At 38.9% G+C, this 22,170-nt stretch overlaps 1 protein-coding gene across 2 annotated transcripts in view; it reads left to right on the top strand.

Moving 5' to 3' along the window:
* Positions 1-22,170, top strand: part of ttc3 (tetratricopeptide repeat domain 3) — a 121,932-nt gene that overhangs the window by 65,374 nt on the left and 34,388 nt on the right. For both annotated transcript variants that reach the window (XM_060833812.1, XM_060833813.1), the window contains 10 exons: positions 1,630-1,752; positions 2,019-2,120; positions 4,934-5,026; positions 6,547-6,611; positions 7,375-7,517; positions 8,653-8,964; positions 9,313-9,564; positions 10,517-10,563; positions 12,669-12,725; positions 20,217-20,299. In XM_060833812.1, the coding sequence (XP_060689795.1) occupies positions 1,630-1,752; positions 2,019-2,120; positions 4,934-5,026; positions 6,547-6,611; positions 7,375-7,517; positions 8,653-8,964; positions 9,313-9,564; positions 10,517-10,563; positions 12,669-12,725; positions 20,217-20,299 (1,277 nt within the window). The remainder of the gene's footprint in view (positions 1-1,629; positions 1,753-2,018; positions 2,121-4,933; positions 5,027-6,546; positions 6,612-7,374; positions 7,518-8,652; positions 8,965-9,312; positions 9,565-10,516; positions 10,564-12,668; positions 12,726-20,216; positions 20,300-22,170) is intronic.

The following is a 22,170-nucleotide window of genomic DNA, read 5'->3' as shown; positions in this document are numbered from 1 at the left end:
GCAGAAAGTTTCCAAAAGAGAACAATGCAACCTTGTCAGTTAAGTAAAACATTTTAAGGTGGCAATAGGATTGAGACTTCACTGGGGTTGACTCTGTAGAGGATATTGCTGGGAAAAGGATTGAAACTTTCTTAATGTTGTCTATGATGAACTCTTTCCAAATTGTCTTCTGTATGCAGCATTGCTTTTTTTTTCTTTTCATGCAGTAAGCATGTCAATTTTTCTTAAAGGTACATTCACAATCTCATATGACTGATCACACGTAAGCCAAATTATCAGGTTTAATTCTGGGATTTGACTTGCTCAGAGTTGTTGTTGATATTGGACATAATATTTGAAAGTTAACATTCTGACCAAGTCAAATGGCTATTAGATTTAAAGTTCAAAAATGAACCAAACTGCATTTATCTCTCAGTACTTTCAGAATTCTACTCATTTAATGTTGCATTTAGAATGTAAAGATTTTCAGAATCTTTATGCTGAAATTACTTTGGTAATTACTTTTTGCTTTATTATGTTTGTGATTTCTTGTTGCAGAAAGCTTTGAGCTTTTTGTCTCTGATCACTAATTTTTAAGCCTTTCTAGAACATGGAACAGTACAGTACAGGAACAGGCCCTTTAGCCCACCATGTTTGTGCCGATCATGATGCTGTTTTAAACTAACCTATCTGCTACACATGGTCTGCGTCCCTCTATTCCCTGCCTGTTCATGTGTCTGTCTGCATGTCTCTTAAACTTTACAAATGTTTCTGCTTCTCCCAACTCCCCTGGCAGCATATTCCAGGCACTTACTACCTTCTGTGTTTAAAAAAAAAACTTTCCTCTTAAATCTTCTTTAAACTTTGCTCTTCTTACCCTAAACCTGTGCCCTGCAGGATATGACGATTCTACCCTGGGAAAAGGACTCCTAATTATCCACACTGTCCATAACACGTATAATATTATATACTGCTATTCGGTCACCCAGAGCCCCTTGTGAAAACAATCCAAGTTTGTCCAACCTCCCCTTGTAGTGAATACATTCCAATCCAGTTAACATTCTAGCAAGCCTCTTTTGCACCCTCTTCAAAGCCTCCACATCCTTCCTCAATGTGGGGATCAGAACAACACGCATTGACTCCAAATATGGACTAAGAAAAGTCTTAAATAGTTGCAGCATGACTTGCCACCTTCTATATACAATGCCTTGACCGATTAAGGCAAGTCTGCTATTTGGTTCTTTACCATCTTATCCACTTATTTTGCCACTTTTCATCTTTCTCATCCCTGTATTATCCTGCATTGTGGACCATGCTCATTATTAAAGTTTCCTAATTAAAACAAATGTATTTTTATAACACAAAAACTAAAGTTGCTAGAAAAGCTCAACAAGTCTGTCAGCATCTGTGAAGAGGAATCAGAGTTAATGTTACAGTACTGGTGATCCTTCCTCAGAACTCACTGGACCTGAAATGTTAACTGATTTCTCTTCACAGATGCTGCCAGACCCACTAAGCTTTTCCAGCAACTTCTGTTTTTGTTTCTGATTCACAGCATCCGCAGTTCTTTTAGTTTTTGAAGACGATTTTCTGTTGCACTTTAAAAATGTTCAATGTAAAGTTGTTTCTTCATGTGAATTTATCTTTGAGGCTATGTTGGAAGAATACATAGAGAAATGCCGATTTCCTCCCGTACCCGATGCAATCTGCCGCTATCAACATTGCCAGGGACATTCTAAGGTCCAGATCTACTTCACAGACCCTGATTTTAAGGTAATGAATTTTAAGGTGCAACTGGCACATTCCAAGTGGTTCCAATTGATCAGTCCTCCAGGATTAATGAAGAATAATGAGAACAAATGCTGACTTAGCCAGGGACATACACACAGTCATTTTTGCTAAGTCACAATTTTGCTCTGGTCATCTTTGACCTTGTACTTTCAGCTGAGTCAGTAACCATTCACTGTGCCTGCAGGAAATTAGTAATTTATTTGACTTTACAATACATGTTATTGATAATTTCGATTCTCATATTCCAGGGTTTTATTCAAGTAATGTGCTGCCTCCAGTGTTGTGTGGAATATCACATCAATTGCTGGAAGAAATTGAAAGCAGCTTCCTTTGAAGATAAAAATGACAAGGTTAGTTCCCTTGATAAATGGTGATGAATGCATATTGTGGGATTTCTGCAAGAATCATGGCGGCACGGTAGCTCAGTGGTTAGCACTGCTGCCTCACGACAGGGACCCAGGTTCGATTCCAGCCTCGGGTGACTGTGTGGAGTTTGCACATTCTCCCCGTGTCTGCATGGGTTTCCTCCGGGTGCTCCGGTTTCCTCCCACAGTCCAAAGATGTGCAGGTCAGGTGAATTGGTCATGCTAAATTGCCCACAGTGTTAGGTGCATTTGTCAGAGGGAAATGGGTCTGGGTGGGTTACTCTTTGGAGGATCGGTGTGGACTGGTTGGGCCAAAGAGACTGTTTCCACACTGTAGGGAATCTAATCTAATATGAACAAGGATGAGATTGTGCACAAAACCAATGACTAGTTGAATTTTACAGTAGAGAAATGGATTGCATTCAAAATCAAAATTTGAGTGCAACATTCAAAATAGTTCAGCCCATTATTATTTGTCTTAAAGAAGTCACAATCTTGTTTGTTCCCATCCAAGCTTTTGCTGAAAATTCGATTTCAAGATTGGCAGATATGGTGAAGTATGGCACAGAATAGTGCCAACTGTGCAGATTTAGTCTCTGTGCTATAGTGGCTCATGGAGTCTGCGTACTACGTTGTCCTACTGTTGAAAAGGGTGGTGCCCTCAAGCTATGTAATTAGTGTCTCTCCAATTGAATAAAATTGTAATTGCTGTTGTAACATAAGAAAATTGGAAGCAAGTATGTGAATAAACTGTCACAAATAGTTATGTGACAATGACACTGAGATCCTACAAAGCAATGCCATGTGATCTTTGCATCCAGTGAGAAGCAGACTGGACCTTGGTTTGCATTTTAGAAAGTTGGAACTTAAGATAGCATTCTCTCGGTGTCTTTATTTTTTGCGCTGAAGCTCTAGAGTGGCACTTGAACCCTAAGGTAACAATTTTGTGTCATTCTTCACAGTGGATGATGTGTCTAACATGCCAAAAATTATGTTAAGGATAAGATGGAAGGTGAGGACCTCAATTCAGTTATATTCGCTAAAGTAATGTTGAGCAAGCTCGAGGGTCTAAAGGTAGATAAGTTCCCTACTAAACGTAAATGCAGTCCTGATGGAATACATCCCAGGGTGCTGAAAGAAATAATGCAAGTTATAATAGGTGCGTTAGTGGTATTTTACCAAAATTCACTGGACTCTGGGCAGGTCCCAGTGGACTGGAAGATAGTGAATGTCATGCTACTGTTTAAAAAAGGGTGTAGGCAAAAGGCGGGTAACTATAGGCTAGTTAGCTTAACATCTATTGTCGGCAAAATGCTGGAAAATTAAAGAAGAAATAGTGAGACATCTGGGTGGACAGGGCTCCATCAGGCAGACGCAGCATGGATTCAGGAAGGGAAGCTCGTGTTTGACAAACTTGCTGGAGTTCTTTGATGATTTAACAAGCGTGACAAATGGAGGGGAAGAGGTGGATGTTGTATACTTGGATTTCTAGAAGGCCTTCGATAAGGAAAGACTCTCCATAGGAGTACATGAAGTTGCGGGGAATGTACTAGCTTGGATAGAGTTAACCAGTAGAAAGCAGAGAGTTGTGATAAATGGGTTTTCTTAGGTAGGAGATCACTGGTGAGTGGGGTGCTGCAGGTGTTGGGCCCGCAACTGTTCATGATATATTTAAATGGTTTGGAAGAGGACACCAAGTTAACATATCCATGTTTGCTAATGACATTAAATTGAGTGGAAAGGCAAACTGTGCAGAAGATGTGGAGGGTGTATAGAGAGATTTAGCTAGGTTAAGGAGTGGGCAAGAATCTGGCACGTGGAGTACAGTGTTGGTAAATGTGAGGTTATCCGCTTTGAAAATAAAAATAGTAAGTCAGTATCATTGAAATAGTGAAAGGTTGCAGCATGCTGTTGTGCAGAGGGACTGAGGTGTGGTCGTACATGAATCGGTGAAAGTTGGTTTGCAGGTGCAACAGGTAGTCAGGAAGGCAAATGGAATATTGGCTTACATTGCGAGAGGGATTGAATTTAAGAGCAAGGGGATTCTGCTGCAATTGTACAAGGTGTTGGTGAGGCCGCACCTGGAGTATTGTGCGCAGTTCTGGTCTCCTTATTTGAGAAAGGATATACTAGGCTTTGGAGGCTGTGCTGAGGAGGTTCACCAGGTTGATTCTGGAGATGAGGGCATTACCCTATGAGAAGAGGTTGAGCCGCTTGGAAATTTAGAAGATTGAGAGGGGATCTTATAGAAATATATAACTGGTGAAAGGGATAGGTAAGATAGAGGTAGGCAAATTTTTTCCGCTGGTGGGTGAGACAAGACGTAGGGGACATGGCCTTAAGATTAGGGGGCATAAATTTAGGACAGAGATGAGGAGGAACTGTTTTTCCCAAGGAGTAGTGAATCTATGGAATTCTCTGCCCAAGGAAGCAGTAGTGGCAGCTTCATTAAATATATTCAAGACACAGTTGGATGGGTTTTTGCGTAGTAGGGGAATTAAGGATTATGGGGATAATGCATGGAAGAGGAGCTGAGACAACGGATAGATTAGCTATGATTTTAATGAATGGTGTAGCAGGCCCAATGGGCCAAATGGCCTTTTCCTGCTTCTATTACTATGAAACTATGAATTAAAGCAAAGAGGGCTATCAAGTGAACCATGGCAGGAACTTCAGGTACAAATTTGAAATAAGTTTTAAGGAATTCAACTTTATTGGGCTACAGATAAATCCTAATAGATCAGATTTTTAAAGTGTTCCTTTTAAACGTAATCAGACCATATTTTTTCATTTTGAAGGAATTTCTCAGAAGTCAATGTTTCACGCCTGACTGTGGAGGACAGATTTCCAAAATTGTCATCTTTAATTCAAAAGGTCTTGTGAAATGCGAGGTAAGGATTTTCTTAAGCAGATCTCCTTAGGCAAAAAAAGTTATTTTTCACAATCATTGTGTTTCTTTTTTTTATTGTTTTCTTGAGGGAGGTAAACAACCAAGTTAGTTATTTGGGTCAAACAGATAAGGGGCATAAAGCAGCTTTATGTTAAGGAGGCAGGAAGACTGAAACAGGCAGTTGTGAAGGTGGGATAAGTTGTGAGGGGAATTGAAAGAGGAAATCGGTATAGTGCCCTTGGGACCAGTATCAGGGGAACTCTTTCATAAATTACCTCAGAAAGAGGATGGTTGCAAGCTGTTTCTAAGCACCAGAAACAGCTAAAGCATCAAGCTTCTCTCAGGAGGGCTTACAACTCCCTAGGGGTGAGATGAGGGCTGGCATTATGACAGTCAGTTGACCATCATTCTTTATGAAGTGTGAGTGAAATAGGATGTTGGAGAAGAGAGCACTGTATCCAGCCCAGTGCATGGATTAAGATGCAAGGATGCCATTGGTTAATTTGAACAGTTTTCAGAGATTATTTTAAAGCATTCTTCAATCTACAAAGTTGCAGATAGATATGAGACTGCACGCACCCAAGAACATAATGAGGTCTAGCAGCAGATAGAATTTGGGAAGCAACCAAAGAAAAGATGTGTATCATCAGGCCTGCCAGTGAGCATGTCAGGAAGATTCACCATGAAGGTACTGAAGGAAGACCTAATTATGAGAGATATCTTCATCTCTCCTGACCTTTACTTCCACACACCCTCTTAACAGTGGCTGGAGAACTTATAGTTCTGATAGATTTGATACTTGCCTAACTTTATTTTCCTGACATCCACTGGTCTTACTTGTCACAGACATCATGGGACAACATTTAATATAAGATGGGGATTCTTTCAAGTAACATTAGTGCATAAATAAAGCTCAGGCACACCTGTAGGATTACTTTTCACTTGTATAAAACTTTTAGATGCTTGGAGTACTTCTGGGTTCCTATCCCTCTTGGATTAGTTTCTGGAGCAGTCTTCTGTGGGTCAATTAATTTGCATTAGATCATGGAAGGATGAAGAGAAGGAGAGCTAGCTGACAATCCCATTGGGAGAGGATTGCTGAGAAAAGGAGATCTAGAGCAGCTTCAAAAGGGAGACTCACGCCCCTTCAGTAAAACTTAATTATTTTGTTTGCATTTCCATCTTGTTGAAGTGGATTGCTAATTCCAGTGACAGTCCAACTCTGACAAAGCCATCCTGATGATGTCATGTAACTCAATCTCCTGACCCCTCCCCACCCTCAACACTTGCATGCACCAGTAAAATTCCACCCCAATTATATTTGACTGTTTGATCTACAGTGTTGTCTACTGGTGTCCAAAGCAGATAATGTTGTATTTTTAAGTTCATTTGAAATGGAATGTTGCAATTTATTTAGCAACTTAGATATATATGAGCATTGGAGAATGTTTTGTTAGTGATCCTTTAACAGAAAAGGTGCACATTTATATCTCTATCCTGACTAAATGTTTTTTTTTTCAGTTTGAGGCTAAAATAACTAAAAGCAAAGACCCTGCAAAAACAGTTGTGAAGCAGAAATGTTCAAGGTAAAGATTTCTATGTACCTGTCACAAGTAGCCACAAGCTTTTAAGTGTGATACCACAAATAGCTGTTTGAACTAGATACACATGGATTGTGCTACCTTTTGGTTTTCTTCTGGTCAGAGTAAAGGAAGCCCAGTTTGCATTTAAAACCAGATCCCTGTTAGTGATTAATTCTTGATATTAAAGAGCTAACTTTATCTATTCACCTCAAGTTGTAAAATGTTTTGAAATTTTTACATTTTTTGCATTTTATTTCTAAAGGTGACTTTTCACTGCTTGTCTAATTTCAACTTTGTGTGCAGCTGAAAAGTTTTGCTTAGCATAAATTGTTGCGGTCTTGTTGGAAGATTTTGAATATTGGCTGAACTCCATTTTTGTATAAAGCATTGACATACTGCTGTTGCATTTTGGCTGTATTCTCAGTTTCTAATTTTGATACGAGTTATTTACATTCATATTTTAAATGTTTAAATTGCATTTGCTTTTCAGCAATATCTGGCACTTGTATAGTTAAATTTCTGTAAGTCAATCTTGCATCTGTTTCTCCTTAAGAAGGTAACCTCTCCAACACAGCCACCACTGTGTTTGTCATTATTGATGTACACAATGTCTCCCTTCCCCTTAAGGTGATTACACTTGCATTCATTGTTGCTCTTGCAGTCATCATTTCTGACCTGGTTCTCTGTTGCTGTGGTCATCTCCAAGTTGCAATTGTTCAAATAATATATATTTGTTACTGAGCCGATTTAATATTTTTCTTTGTAGTGCATTGAAATTGAAAATTAAAGAAGATCGTAAACAATTCCGAAAACAGTTGAAAAAAGAAGCTTCAAGGTACAACGCTGAAAAACAGATAAAAGAAAAGACTGAAAAAAATAGCAAAAACGACGAAACCAATTCTAAAACAGGTAAAAAGAAAAATGTTCATTCGTTGTGACGATTCAAGGCACAAGTATAAGATCATTGAAAGAGAAATGAAGAGAGAGGTTAGAAAAATATTTTTTGTTTTGATTAGTTACATTGTAGAACTTTTTGTTTAGATGTTTGTAAAGGAATAATAAAGTGTATAAGGAATGGAAGGTGAATGGAATTTGTTTAGTTACTTTGGATGTAAAGCACACATTTAATGGGCCAAATGGCCTATTTGTGCAGTAACATTTGGTTTTAGAAACTTGCTTATAAATGGATTTTTTTGACAAGCTCAATTACTAATGAATTTATTAGTCCATAGCCACAGTGATGTCGATTTTGTTTTTTTTCAAATTTACCCCATAAGGGTCAAATTGAATTATCAAATCCTATTTGGTTAGGCTTGATGAGCAGAGGAACAGGGGGCAACCTTTCAGCCTTGAATTTGCTCAATCATTCATTCGATTACTACTGGCCTAAACTGAGGAAGGGAGTCAGGCAAGGAGAATTTAAACCATTTGACTTGCTTATACATCCATACTGTTGGGAAGGGAATGTAAAGGTAAAGTCGCCTTGGTCTTACCAGACCATATTGCAGCTTTCTCATTAGAGAGGGGGAGAGAGAGAGAAGAGACTGGTAGTTGTTTAACCTGAGGGTCACCATGTCTCATGCGTGGGGAGAGGTTAGAAAGCAGAGTCCTTCACGCTGGTGGGGGAATTGAACCAGCTGAGCTAACTGAATGGACAGCTGGTTTGCGATACAGAGTAGGTTCGATTCCTGCACAGGCTGAGATTACCATGAAGGACCCTCCTCCTCAAACTCTCCCATCGCCTGGGTCATGGTGACACACTACCTATTGTCTGTCTGTAATGAGAGAGCAGCCCTGTGGTCTCCTGGGGCTATGGTGACTTTACCTAAAGGGATGTAGCTTTCAGTTCCTTGTATCACATTAATTATGGTTGAATGTGATAGGTGAACAATTATGCAAAAAAATGTATTTCAGTGCTCTGGTATTGTCTGGTTTTGCTGTACTGTCATTCACAATAGTTCATAGAGGACTTTTGAGGAAGATGTATGGATTTCAAGTGCATATTGAAATCCCATTTTATAATGTGATGTCTGTATATACACAGGTCATTCATGGAATCCTCTAGGCGATCGAATGTTGCAGCTGATAACTGAGAACAAGGAACAGTTAAAAGCTGGGGTGCAGAATGTTTCAAATCTACTTCAAGAATTGCTTTCATTTCATGTTCTAAGTGAACAGGATTATGACATACTTTGTGCAGGTTCCTCCAAATCATGCCAGATTATGGGCCAACTTCTTGACCTCATTGTACTAAAGAATAACAGAATAAAAACCAGGGAATTCCTCTACACACTGAGCAAGTGCCAAGAGGTTGACAACAAGCTGTTAGATTGGATCAATTGGTTAAATGATGCAGGTAATGACAGTGCATCTATATATGCACACAAGCTATGATGCAATGTTGTATGAAACAGAAAAGTGCTTGATGAATTAATTTAAGAATAATGGTGAAATAAGAAGGAACCGCACATGTGAGAAAAATGTACTGAATGCTAAAGCTGCATAAAAGTGAATTTGTATTCAATTTGATGTGATGTTTACAATCAATGTGCTTAGGTAATTGTTCCTGTGTCATTGTTTAGAATTATTTGTTTTAAGCAGAACTTTTTCTGTAATTTAAGAAAGGTAAGAGTGTTTAATATATAAAGAATAACTTCTATACTTTATTATGTTGATTTTGAAGTATTGATTTAATTGTTTCCAGGCAGTGAAGCAGCTGAGCTGTTTCTGAATCGTTACTCAAACTGCATAGAGCAGTTGGATTTGAACTCTCTACTAGAGTTGTTGGATGCATCGAAGATTGATCTCCCATTCTCTGATAGCACTAAAGAAATTGTAGAGCAGTTGAAACAGGCATCACCTACAAAAACCCGCAGTTTTATATGGAAGTTGGAGGAAAAAAGAGAACAATTTCCATCCCTACACGTTCCTTTAGATGAATATTTTAATACAATGGGTATGTATTTAAGTAACGAGTATGTGTTTAAGCAGCTATCAAAGCTACTTACTAATTACTTTTCAAATTCTTCATAAAATTTAATTTTTAATCTGTAGATAATTGAAGATTATATGTAAAAATTGCTATTTCAGAAATTAGTTGGTGTAATACATTTCTAAGTTGAACATTTGAAGGCAGTGACATTATTTTTGATTCCTTCCCAACACCTTTCTGCTAAAGGAGTTGCGTCATTTGTAAGATTGGAAGTGGCTAAAGTAGATGTTGAAAATGTAAAACAAACATAGTAAATGCTGGAGAAACCCAGCAGGTCTGGCAGCATTTGTAGAGAGTAATAGTTAACATTTTGAGTCTGATATGACATCATCAGAACTGAAGAAGCCTTACATTCTGTCCTTTTAATTTTTGGATCTGAATCCATTCTCATGTAGCAGTTTCCTTTCTTTGTGGAACTATTCATGATGAAGTTGTTTTACTCATCAGCTCTTAGAACATAAGTACTCGGAGCAGGAACAAGCAATTCACGCTCCTCAAGCCTACAGCATTTAATATGCCAATTGCTGATTTCAGGATTTGAGATTTAATTGAATTGTCACATTATCAAAAAAAAAGTAGTTTCCTTTTCAAAAATACAACAAATCTAATTCATGTTCTACTGGCTTATCTACGTCCAGAATCTGACCATTTGTGAGCAAAATAGATAGTAGCAAAAATTCTTCTGTTATTTTTATAATTTGGAGACAAAGAAGTGAAGTTTTCTTTTATGAAATTAAGTGTGATACATAAAACTTTTAACCAGCATGTATGTTGCTTTGTAAATTAACTTGTATAAGTTCTGTATTTTCTACATAGTTGCTGGACAAAGTTTTTTATGTTTGGTTCCAATCATGATATCACTTCACTTGATTAATTCCAGATCAATTATCTTAAATTACTTTTCTTCCTTCTATAGATGCTCCTTATACTGTACTAAAGAAACAGGAGAATGAAGAATTATCTGTAAGTTGTAGTTCTATTCTGCGCAAACATTTAATTTATGATTGATTTCTATGTAAAAAATGAAATTTATCATTTGGGTAATAGTTGCTTCCCAGATCACGATAGCCTATTACTCCTGAGCACTACTGACCATCAAATATTGAGGTCGACCCCTATGTGGAATGATGTATACACTTATGGTCAATTGTTTTTGAGAAATAGTGTAAGAAAGATAGCTGGACTAAAAATGTATACATCTGAGTTGAAAGGTGTGGCTTCACTAAACTGTAATATTTACACTGAATTGAGAAGACATAGGATTATACATTGTATTAAAGCTGCATTTTTATATCATAACTTCAAAACTTTCCAAGGTGCTTCATAACCAATTAAGTACATGTAAAGCATACTCAGTGCTGTTAAGGTATTGACCAATTTTTTTTTGCGCGCACAAAACGCACAAGTAGCAATAAAATAATAACCAGAGATTTTTTCTTTAGTGTCAGCCTGGGAATATATATTAACCAGGAAACTGGAAGAAATCCCTGCTCCCCTTCAAATTTTACATAGGATTGTTTCCATCTAGCAAAGCAGTTCAATGAACTGTGAATTTTAAGGTGTCAGCCACATTGGAATAATGCATCATTCCCTCACATAGTGCACGGAGATGTCATTCTGTACAAGTGGCTCAGTTTTGGTAGTGAGCTCATGATTTTCTGAAACAAAGATGAGAAATATCACTGAGACAGGAGTGACACTCATTTTGTCCTAAAGGTTATGGATGAAATAGATATCAATAAACACAACATAACCATTGATGATTCAGGGTTTCTGGGGTTTCAGCTCAGAGGGAGGATGAGAAGGCAATTTAGATTTAATAACCTTGCAAAGTGGAAGTGGAACGTTTAGTATGGACTACCAACAGAGACAGTGTATCAGCAAAGTAACTTAATACTGGAGAAAAGCTTCATTGCAAGAAATGCGATATATGCTGTACATACCAACAAGATGAACTGCAATGCTTTTTTTCAATATCCCCTTCTCTTCTAAAATACCATTGGAAAACAAAGTCATGAAATAAAATGACAGGATGACATTTACAGATTCTTTCACATGCACAAGAGAAACTAAACATTTCCTATTCATTCCATGGCTATAACCTACATTATAATGCATCCACTAAGAGCAGATCTCCAATGGGAAAGCAGTGGCGAGTGGTAATGTCACTGGATTAATAATCCAGAGCCCCACGCTACTGTTCTGGAGACATGAGTTCAAATCCTACTGACTGGTAAAATTTGAATTCAGTAAACTCTAACTGCTCTAATAATGACCAGGTAACCATTGTCAAACATGGTAAGGTGGTTCACTAATGTCGTTATCTACCCTGACTTGCATGTGACTCCAGACGCACAACAATGTTGACTCTTAAGTGCCCTCTGATATGGCCGAGAGAGCCAGTCAGTTCAAAGTGCTGGCCTGGCCAATGAGGTCCACATCCCATGAAAGAATAAAGAAAAAAAAAGAACAGAAGGAAAATGGACATTTCCTATGTCCTCCAGTCATCCGAACCATCTAATTGATAAGGAAGAATGTGATACAGCAACATTCCAGTCAAAAATGTATTGCAAGGCATCACTCAATCATGCAAGTTTAAAAAAAAAGAGAGCCTTAGTCAGCACCTTCAGACAAAATGTGAAAATAAGAACAAATTATCTGCAGTGCATTAATTAGTGCCACACATGCAGTTAGATTTTTGGTGGCTACACTTTCTTTACTATCTTATTGAATATTCAAATTCAAGCACAATCAAGTGAACCTTCAGTGATAATTATAAGTCCATGCAGTACTCTCTTCTCTTGAGGTTTTATTACACAACTGCAATTCCAATATCTAACTGAGGAATAGTTGAATTTTAAATCAAAAACATACAGAAAACATTGAGAGTTTGGTAGTATTTTAACCCCTTATTAAAGAAGTTATGTTATACGTATAAGGTAAAAAATTTTGCTTGGACCAGAAATAAAGTTCAGTAAAGTGTAATGGAAATGTATGTAATGGTCAGAAATGACCATTACCTGATTCATTGTATGTACTGATTGTTAATTGTTTTGATTTTTGTGCAGAATATTGGCCTTAGGAGTAAAATTAGAAACAGAAAAAAGAAACCAAAGGATTCCAAGGTTAGGTATATTTTGATAATCAATTATTGTCTAACTTTCACTGGTTTATTAATAGCATCATGTGATTTTTGTTTAGTCTTTCATCTTTGCTTTTGAGAAGTGACCCCTGTATTTTATTGGGTTATCACTATTATACTGACTTGTGGAAATGGGCAATTATTCTGGCCTGATGCTTGCACAGTTTATTCTGAAACTGTCTACTAGGAAGCAACTGAGTGAAGACTAGAACCACACTCTGGTTGTGTCTCTGATTTTTCTCTTTCTTAACATGTGAAGAACTACCATACCGATGCAAAGCATGAATGCAATGATATAGTTCCCACTGTAGTTTAGTAATTTCCCATAATTTGGACTGTCTTATTGTTTCATGACTCTGTAATAATATCCTGCATGTAGGCATGTTTTTACACTTGAAAAATTCCATTCTGGATGCTGATCTCTTGAAGACCCTAGCTCATGCTGTTGTGAGCACTGACATCCCTTTGGCACCTCATTCTTATTTTTAGATATTTTCCAATCAACCGATTCAATGACGTTATTACACGTAGGTAGGACTTGAACCGGAGCCTCCTGGTTCAAAGGGAGGGGTAATGTCACTGCACCACAAGAATCCTCTCTACATTTCTATGTTTGAACATTCACAGCTGTTTATTATTGAGAGCATTGACATCAAACCACATGAATGAACTTTTCCAGCAGGAGTAATGGGTGCCCAATATATATGGCATCACTGACTTTAAACCCCTCTTCTATAGTACTGAAAATATTTGTGGGATTCCAAAAGATATTGTTTGGATTAATATCTTTCTAGTTATGTATGACTGAGTAAATATTGACTACTACACCACTGAACCATCACAGTTCTGCACCTTAACACAATTTGCTCTTTGTTAATTATGAGGACATCTTTTATAAGACATCGGAGTAGATGTAAGCCATTCAAACCATCAGATTTGCTCTGCCAGTCAGAGAGATCATGGCTAATCTGATAATCCTAATCTCTGCTATCTGCCTTTTTCCAATAACCCTTGATTCTCTTGCTGATTAATAATCTATCTCAGCTTTGAGTGTACTTAACAACCCAGCATCGACAGCCCTCTGCAATAAAGAGTTCCACAGATTCACTACCCTCTGAGAAAAGAAATTCCTTCTCATCTCTGTCTCAAATGTGTCACTCCTTACTGTAGGATTATACCGTCTGGCACAAAGGAAACGACCTTTTCACATCTATTTTGTCAAGAACCCTAAGAACCTTGTATGTTTCAATAAGGTTGCCCCTCATTCTTCTAAACAACAATAAGTACAGGACCACCCTGCTCCACATCTCTTCATAAGACAGTCCTCCATTCCTGCTGTCAGCCTTGTGAATCTTCTTTGGGCTTCAATGTCAGTATTCCTTTCCTTTGGATAAGGGGCCAAAACTGTTTATGGAATTCCATTGTGGTCTGAGTGGTGCATTGTATAGTTGTAACAAAACCTTCCTACTCCATTCCCTTTGCAATAATGGCCAACGTTTCATTTGCCTTCCCTGTTACTTGCTGAACATGGATGCTCGCTTCTGTGATTTCTAGATGAGGGCTCCCAAATCCAACGTGTTCTATAGCTTACTGACATTTTTCTCTGTTTAAATAATATTCCACTCCTCTATATTCCCTGGCAAGAGCATAAACTTTCATTTTCCATTTGCTAGTGTTTACTCAATCTGTCTATAACGTTCTGCAGACATTTTGTCATCCTCATAGAATATAAAACAGTACAGTGCAGAACAGGCCCTTTGGCCCTCAATGTTGCATTGACCTATGAACTAACCTAAGCCCATCCCGCTACACTATTCCATCATCATCCATGTGCTTATCCAAGGATTGTTTAAATCTCCCTAATGTGGCTGAGTTAACTACATTGGCAGGCAGGGCATTCCACGCCCTTACCACACTCTGCGTAAATAACCTGCCTCTGACATCCGTCTTAAATCGATCACTCCTTAATTTGTAGCTATGCCCCATCGTACAAGCTGACGTCGTCATTCTAGAAAAAAAATTTTCACTATCTACCTGATCCTCTTATCATCTTGTATGTCTCTATCAAATCCCCTCTTAGCCTTCTTCTTTCAAATGAGAACAGACCCAAGTCTCTCTGTCTTCCCTCATAAGAGCTTCCCTCCAAACCAGGCAATATCCTGGTAAATCTCATCTGTGCCTTGTCCAATGCTCCCACATCCTTCCTGTAATGGGACGACCAGAACTGTACACAATATACCAAGTGTGGCCACGCTAGTGTTCTTGTATAGTTGCAGCATGACATTATGGCTCTGAAACTCGATCCCTCTACCAATAAAACCGAAATCACCATATGCCTTCTAAACGGCATTATCAGCCTGGATGGCAACTTTCAGGGATCTATATACATGGGCTCCAAAATCCTCTGCACATCCACACTACCAAAATATTTCCATTGTCCCAGTATTCTGCTTTCCTGTTATTCTTCCCAAAGTGAATCACCTCTCATTTATCTGCATTGAACTCCATTTGCCACCTCTCAGCCAAATTCTGCAGTTTATCTAAATCCCCCTGCAACATTCTTCCACACTGTCCACTACTCCACTGACTTCAGTGTCATCTGCAAGCTGACTAACCCATCCACCTATGCCTGTGTCCAAGTCATTTATAAAACTGATCAACAGCAGTGATCCCAAAGCAGATCCTTGTGGCACACCACTAATATCCAGACTCCAGGCTGAATATTTTCCATCAACCACCACTCGCTGCCTTATTACAGAATGCCAGTTTCTAATCCAAACTGCTAAATCACCCTCAATCCCATGTGTCTGCATTTTCTCCAACAGCCTACCATGTGGAACCTTATCAAAGGCTTTACTGAAGTCCATGTACATCTCGTCAACTGCCCTATCCTCATCCACATGCTTGGTCACCTTCTCAAAAACCTCAATGAGGTTTGTGAGACATGACCTGTCCTTGACAAAACCATGTTGACTATCTGCAATCAAATTGTTTCTTGCTGGATGATTATAAATTCCTGTCAATGTTGGGGAAGTTAAAGTCCCCCCCCCCCCATAGTGACCACCCTGTTCCTTTCACTTCTACCCAGAATCGTTTTGCCAATCCTCTCTTCCACATCCCTGGAACTCTGCAGAGGCCTCTTAAAAAAAAACACCCAGCAGTGTGACCTCTCTTCTGTTTCTAACCTCAGCCCATACCACCTCAGTAGACGAGTCCTCATCAAACGTTATTTCAGCCACCGCATTACTGTCCTTGATTAACAAGGCCACACTTCCCCTTCTCTTACTGCCTTACCTGTTCTTAATGAAAGATCTAAACCCTGGAACCTGCAGCATCCATTCCTGACCCTGCTCTATCTATGTCTCTGAAATAGCCACCACATCGAAGTCCCAGGGATCTATCCATGCTGCAAGCTCACCTACCTTATTCTGGATACTTCTGGCATTGAAGTAGACACACTTCCCCTCATCACTTGCTGTACCATCTATTTTTGCTTTAGCCACATACTTCATGATAGTGATACTTCATGATACTTCACTTTTCTGTTCCAAATCATTATTTTTTATATATATATAGAAAATAACTGTAGGCCCAACATTGATTACTGTGGCACTCCACTCATTGCAGTTCTGAAATGTCCCTCTTTTACTAACTCTGTTTTCTCTTAGATAGCCAATCCTCTATCCACGCTAATGTATTACCTCCAACACTGTGGAATGTTATTAATTAGCCTAATGTGTGATACATTATTAAAAGCCTTCTGAAAATCCAAATTTATTATATCCAGGGTTTCTACTTCATCTGTCCTGCGTGTTAGCTCCTCAGAGAATTCTATTAATTTGTCAGGCATGGCCTACCCTTCATGAAGCCATGCTGATTCTGTTTGATCACACTATGTAATTCTAAATGCTCTGTTATTACATCCTTTGTCATAGACTTAAATATTTTCCCAATAAAAGGCATTAAGCAGCTGGCATATAATTACCTTGTCTCCTTTTTTTTTTAAAGTAAATGTGTTATTACTGGCAGTTTTCCAATCCTCTGAGACTTTACCAGAATCTAAGGATTCCTGAAAGATCACTACCAAATACATCCACTGTCTCTGTACATACTTTGTTTAATATTCTAGGTCTCAAGGACTTATTGGTCATTATTCCCCATTAATTTCCCAGGCATTTCTTCTCTAGTAATATTGTATTTATTTCCTGCCCTCTCTTTGCCCAGTGTTATTCATCACCTTTCAAATTGAAATGCTCCATCCACTGGCATTTTCTAGTACTTGCGAGAAGCAACTTTTAATCTGTTCCTAGCTTACAAAATGCAGTATTCCATGTGAAATCCATGGGAGCTCACTTGCACCCAGGTAAACAACAAAACTGCAGATGCTAAAGCCCTTGCAAAAACCTTAAAAATCAAAGTTACGACATAAAATAAAGATAGAGTCATAGAGATGTAGAGCACTATGTTCTGACTCGTCCATGCTGACCAGAGATCCCAACCCAATCTAGTCCCACTTGCCAGCACCCGGCCCATATCCATCCAAACCTTCCCATTCATAGACCCATCCAGATGCCTTTTAAATGTTGCAATTGTACTAGCCTCCACCACTTCCTCTGGCAGCTCATTTCATACATGTACCACACGGTGCGTGAGAAAGTTGCCCATTAGATCTCTTTTATATCTTTTCCCTCTCACCCTAAACCTATAGAACATATAACAAATATAATACAGCGCAGAACAGGCCTTTTGGTCTTCGATGTTGCTTATCATCACCCATGTGCTTATCTGAGGATTGTTTAATCTCCCTAATGTGACTGAGTTAACTACATTGACAGGCAGGGCATTCCACGCCCTTACTACTCTCTGAGTAAAGAACCTTCCTCTGACATCTGTCTTAAATCTATCACCTCTCCATTTGTAGTTATGCCCCCTCATACAAGATGACGTTATCATCCTAGAAAAAAGACTTTCACTGTCTACCCTTTCTAATCCGCTGATCATCTTGTATGTCTCTATCAAATCCCCTCTTAGTCGTCGTCTTTCCAATTAGAACAGACCCAGGTCTCTCAGCCTTTCCTCATAAGAGCTTCCCTTCACACCCTGCAACATCCTGGTAAATCTCCTCTGCACCTTTTCCAATTCTTCCACATCCTTCCTGTAATGGGGAGACCAGAATTGTAAACAATATTCTAAGTGCGGCCACGCTAGCGTTTTGTATAGTTGCAGCATGGCTTTACGACTCTGGAACTCAATCCCACAACCAATGCAACTTAACACACCGTATGCCTTCTTAACAGCACTGTTAACCTGGATGGCAACTTTCAGGGATGTATGTACATGGGCTCCAAGATCCCTTTGCACATCCACACTACCAACAATCTTTCCATTGACCCAGTATTCTGCTTTCCTGTTATTCTACCCAAAGTGAATCACCTCACATTTATCTGCATTGATCTCTCAGCCCAATTCTGCAGTTTATCCAAGTGCACCACCTGGTCCAGATAACTCAATTTATTGCACTTAGTTTCAACCCTTCTGCTGGTAGATGTCAGATAAGCAGTCTGAGTTTTTGGAGACAACAGTGGGTTATTGAACATGATGTCATCAGCATGTATGTGGAATCTGATTTGAGATGATGTTGGCAAGAAGAAAGTTATAGATGGGAAATGGAGAGGACCTTAGATAGATATTTGGGAAGTACCAGAGATAATAGTGCTGGAATGTGAAAAGGATACATAACAGGTAATGCTCTGACTATGATTAAATAAGACTTAGAACCAGGCAAGTGAAGTCTTACCTGGCTGAATGACAGTTGAATGGTGTTGGAGAAGAATAGTATAGTTAGCCATGTTACAATCTGCAGGTACATCCAGGAATGCCAGGAAAGGATAGTTTACTTTTGTCTCAATCACTGAAGATATAATTTGTTATTTTGTTAAGAGCCAGTTTACTTCGTTAGTGGTATGGAAACCAGATCAGAGAGATAACAGATATAAAGTTCCAAAGAGATGAACTTGGATTTCAGAGGCAACAATGTGTTGAAGGGATTTGGAGAGAAAAGGGAGATAGTTTGCAAGGGTAAAGGAGTGGATGGCGATAGATTTGAGGGCGCGGGAGCAGGACTTAAAGAAATTGAACCGTTAATTGTGTCAATTGTAATTGAGAATTGAATGACCTGTAATTTATTAGAAAGAGGGTCAAAAGCGGAGTAAGATCTCATGGACAGGCTCAGTTGCATGCCACATCTTATTAAGTCCCAGTCTCTTGGATTTAAGGAAGTGGAGTTGAGGGTCATAATCTGTAACAGTAAGAGTGAGCAAGAATATAATGGTTTTAATACTACAGAAAGTTTGAGATGACTGGAGGTCAAAGGTAGATAATTCAGATTTTGCAAGTGCAATTGTAAGAAAATTAACAGTCTTTTCAGGGGTAACTCAGAATAGTGTGTTTACAGGAATGGGGGGTGTTGATGAGCAACGCAAGAGTCTCAAAAACACCTAAAGATGAGATTGAGTAACTGCTGTTGTAATGTGGTCGGTGGGATAATTTGGAAAACATTCAAACCAAGATGTTTTTGTTTATCAAAATGCTGGGAATGGGTGAAAGAGAACTGGAGATTGCTGTGGTTCTGAGCTATCCTGTTGTTTTGTGGACAATTGTACAAGCCTTGGTGAGGCCACACCAAGAATATTGTGTGCAGTTTTGGTCTCCTTTTCTGAGGAAGAATGGTATTGCTCATGACGGAGTGCAGCAAAGGTTTACCAGGCTGATTCTGGGGATGGTGAGACTGATGCATGAGGAGAGATTAACTAGGATAAGATTGTTTTCGCTGGAGTTTAGACGTATGTGAGAGGGGGATCTCATACAGACTTAAAATTTTGTAACAGGACTAAATATGGTGGATGCTGGGAGGATGTTCCCATTGGTGGGTGTGTCCAGAATCAAGGGTCACAGTTTGAGGATTAGGGTAAACATTTAAGATAGAGATGAGACATTTCTTCACCCAAAAAATGGTGAACCTGTAGAATTCATCACCACAGGAAGTAGTTGATACCAAGACATTGAATGTATTCAAGAAGTGGCTAGATATAGCACTAGAGGTGAATGGGATCTAAGGTTATGGGGAGAATGCAGGATTAGGCTATTGAGTTGGATGATCAGCTATGATTGTGACAAGTGGTGGAGGAGGCTCGAAGGGCTGAATGGCCGCCTCCTGCTCCTATCTTCTACGTTTTCAAATTGATCTGCTTTCATGACAAGATTTATGATATTATGATGCTTTCTGCCTAATATTCCATGAGAGAAAATTCCCATCAAAGATTCTTTAGGATTACGGAAAGGATTAAAATCCAAACTGTTCTACCCAGCCTTAAGCCATAATGAAACAAGCTTACAAATATTCTTTTTGCTGTGTTTTTTCAGAACTGTGCAGACTCTAAGCTTGTTTTTATTCACACTTAATTTTGCTTCTCAGCCTTTTCTCCTTCTGTCTGGGTCAGTCAGAACTGGAGCCCGTGAGGATGAGGATGATGAAATATTCTCCGATGATGGCATCCTGTAAGTATTCCCAGTAAAACAGCACACCTACAAGTAAGAATAACAAAAATATGTTGCCAAAGTGCTTTGTCTTGCGGTAATTTGGATAGTTTCAGAAATGCCAATTTTCAAATGGCCACATCAGTATACAATACAGGCAAGCAGAAAGCAAAGCTCCCAGGAATTCAGAAAAAGGCGTAAGGCTTGAAAATAATTGCTACTGTTCTTTGCAAACAAACAAACTTAAATGTTTCAAGCTTAATTTGATTGTTAGAGTGACTATTAGCATATTTAGGATTGTTCAGAAGTCCTTCACTTTGGCAGAATCACATCAAGCAATTAAATTTTGTTTTGGGTTTATACCTGCAAGCTAGTTGTGTATGGTCTGTACTCTGTCACTATGATAGAATAAATAGCTTTGGCCTATCAGTCAATAATTGGGAGGTAGTCCATGACCCTTTTTTGCATTACCCTGGAGCTTGGGGAGTCTCTTCTGCCCCATTGCATTCTTTTTGGCAATGCCGCAGCTAATCAGTCGGCTTTCAAAACTGATCAGTGCCCTTTTCTCTTTTGATATAATTTTTATTTGAAATTTGCATTTTTTGACTTTTGTCATGATGAATGCAAGATGGAAGATTTTGGTGACATGTCTCTCTTAAGCAATATTCATTTACAGTACTACTAAGTAAGAGAATTAGCTTAAGAGGAATATTGCTCCTCTTGGGTGTTACTGGAAGTTTGAGGGAGTATCACCGAAGCATGCTTTATCTAAAGACAGGTGTCACGTATCAACACTAAGCATTAAAATGTAAAGAAATATTTAGCTTAAAAAAAGCTGTAGCTTATAAATGGAATTAAATGGAAATGAATGAGTCTGATGTATTTCCCTGAAGTATTGCTTTTGATTTCCTGTCAAAATAATAACTTTCAACTCAAGTACTAAAGTTAACTGATACGTTTCTGATAAATATGTGAACTTTCATGAGCATGCTAAATTGTAATAAGATTGTTAACCTGCTCCTAACATCATCATTCTCTGAAATTTTTTATAATAAGCCTGACTATTTTGTGTCTATTGTAATTAAACTTTATTGGTGCACAATCGAGGTTTGTTTCCTGCCCCATCCACCCTCCATCACATACCAAGGTTCCTAGTGAACTTTCTAGTCCCTGATATAAGTGGGTGGGATTTGTGTGTGAACCTTGTGAGTGAGTTGGCAGCCATATTTTTTACCTGGTAGAAATTGATAGAAGAAACTGATTGCCTTTCCCTAACCAGATAGCCCTGGAGTCAGTCTTACGGAATGCTAAATGTCCCAGCTTAGAGTCATAGAGATTAACTAGGAGAAAGTGAGGACATTCCTGAAGAAGGGCTGAGGCCGAAACGTCGATTCTCCTGCTCCTCAAATGCTGCCTCGTCTGCTGTGTTTTTCCAGCACCACACTTCTCAACGACTAGAGTCATAGAGATGTAGAGCACGGAAACAGACCTTCGGTCCAACTCGTCCATGCCGACCAGATATTCCAAACCAATCTAGTCCCACCTACCTGCACCTGGCCCATATCCCTCCAACTCTTCCTATGCATATACCCATTCAAATGCCTTTTAAGTGTTGCAATTATACTAGCCTCCACCACTTCCTCTGGCAGCTCATTCCATACACGTACCACCCTCTATGTGAAAGAGATGCCTGTTAGGTATCTTTTATATCTTTCCCTTCTCACCCTAAACCTATGCCCTCTAGGTCTGGACTTCCCCACCCCAGGAAAAAAAAGCTTTGTCTATTTATGTTATCATGCCCCTCACAATTTTATAAACCACTGTAAGGTCACCCCTCTGCCTCCAATGCTCCAGGGAAAACAGCCCCAGCCTATTCAACTTCTCTCTATAGC

The sequence above is a fragment of the Hemiscyllium ocellatum genome, chromosome 12 (assembly GCF_020745735.1).
Source record: "Hemiscyllium ocellatum isolate sHemOce1 chromosome 12, sHemOce1.pat.X.cur, whole genome shotgun sequence".
Lineage (NCBI taxonomy): Eukaryota > Metazoa > Chordata > Chondrichthyes > Orectolobiformes > Hemiscylliidae > Hemiscyllium > Hemiscyllium ocellatum.
This window is presented reverse-complemented; position numbering and strand designations above follow the sequence as displayed.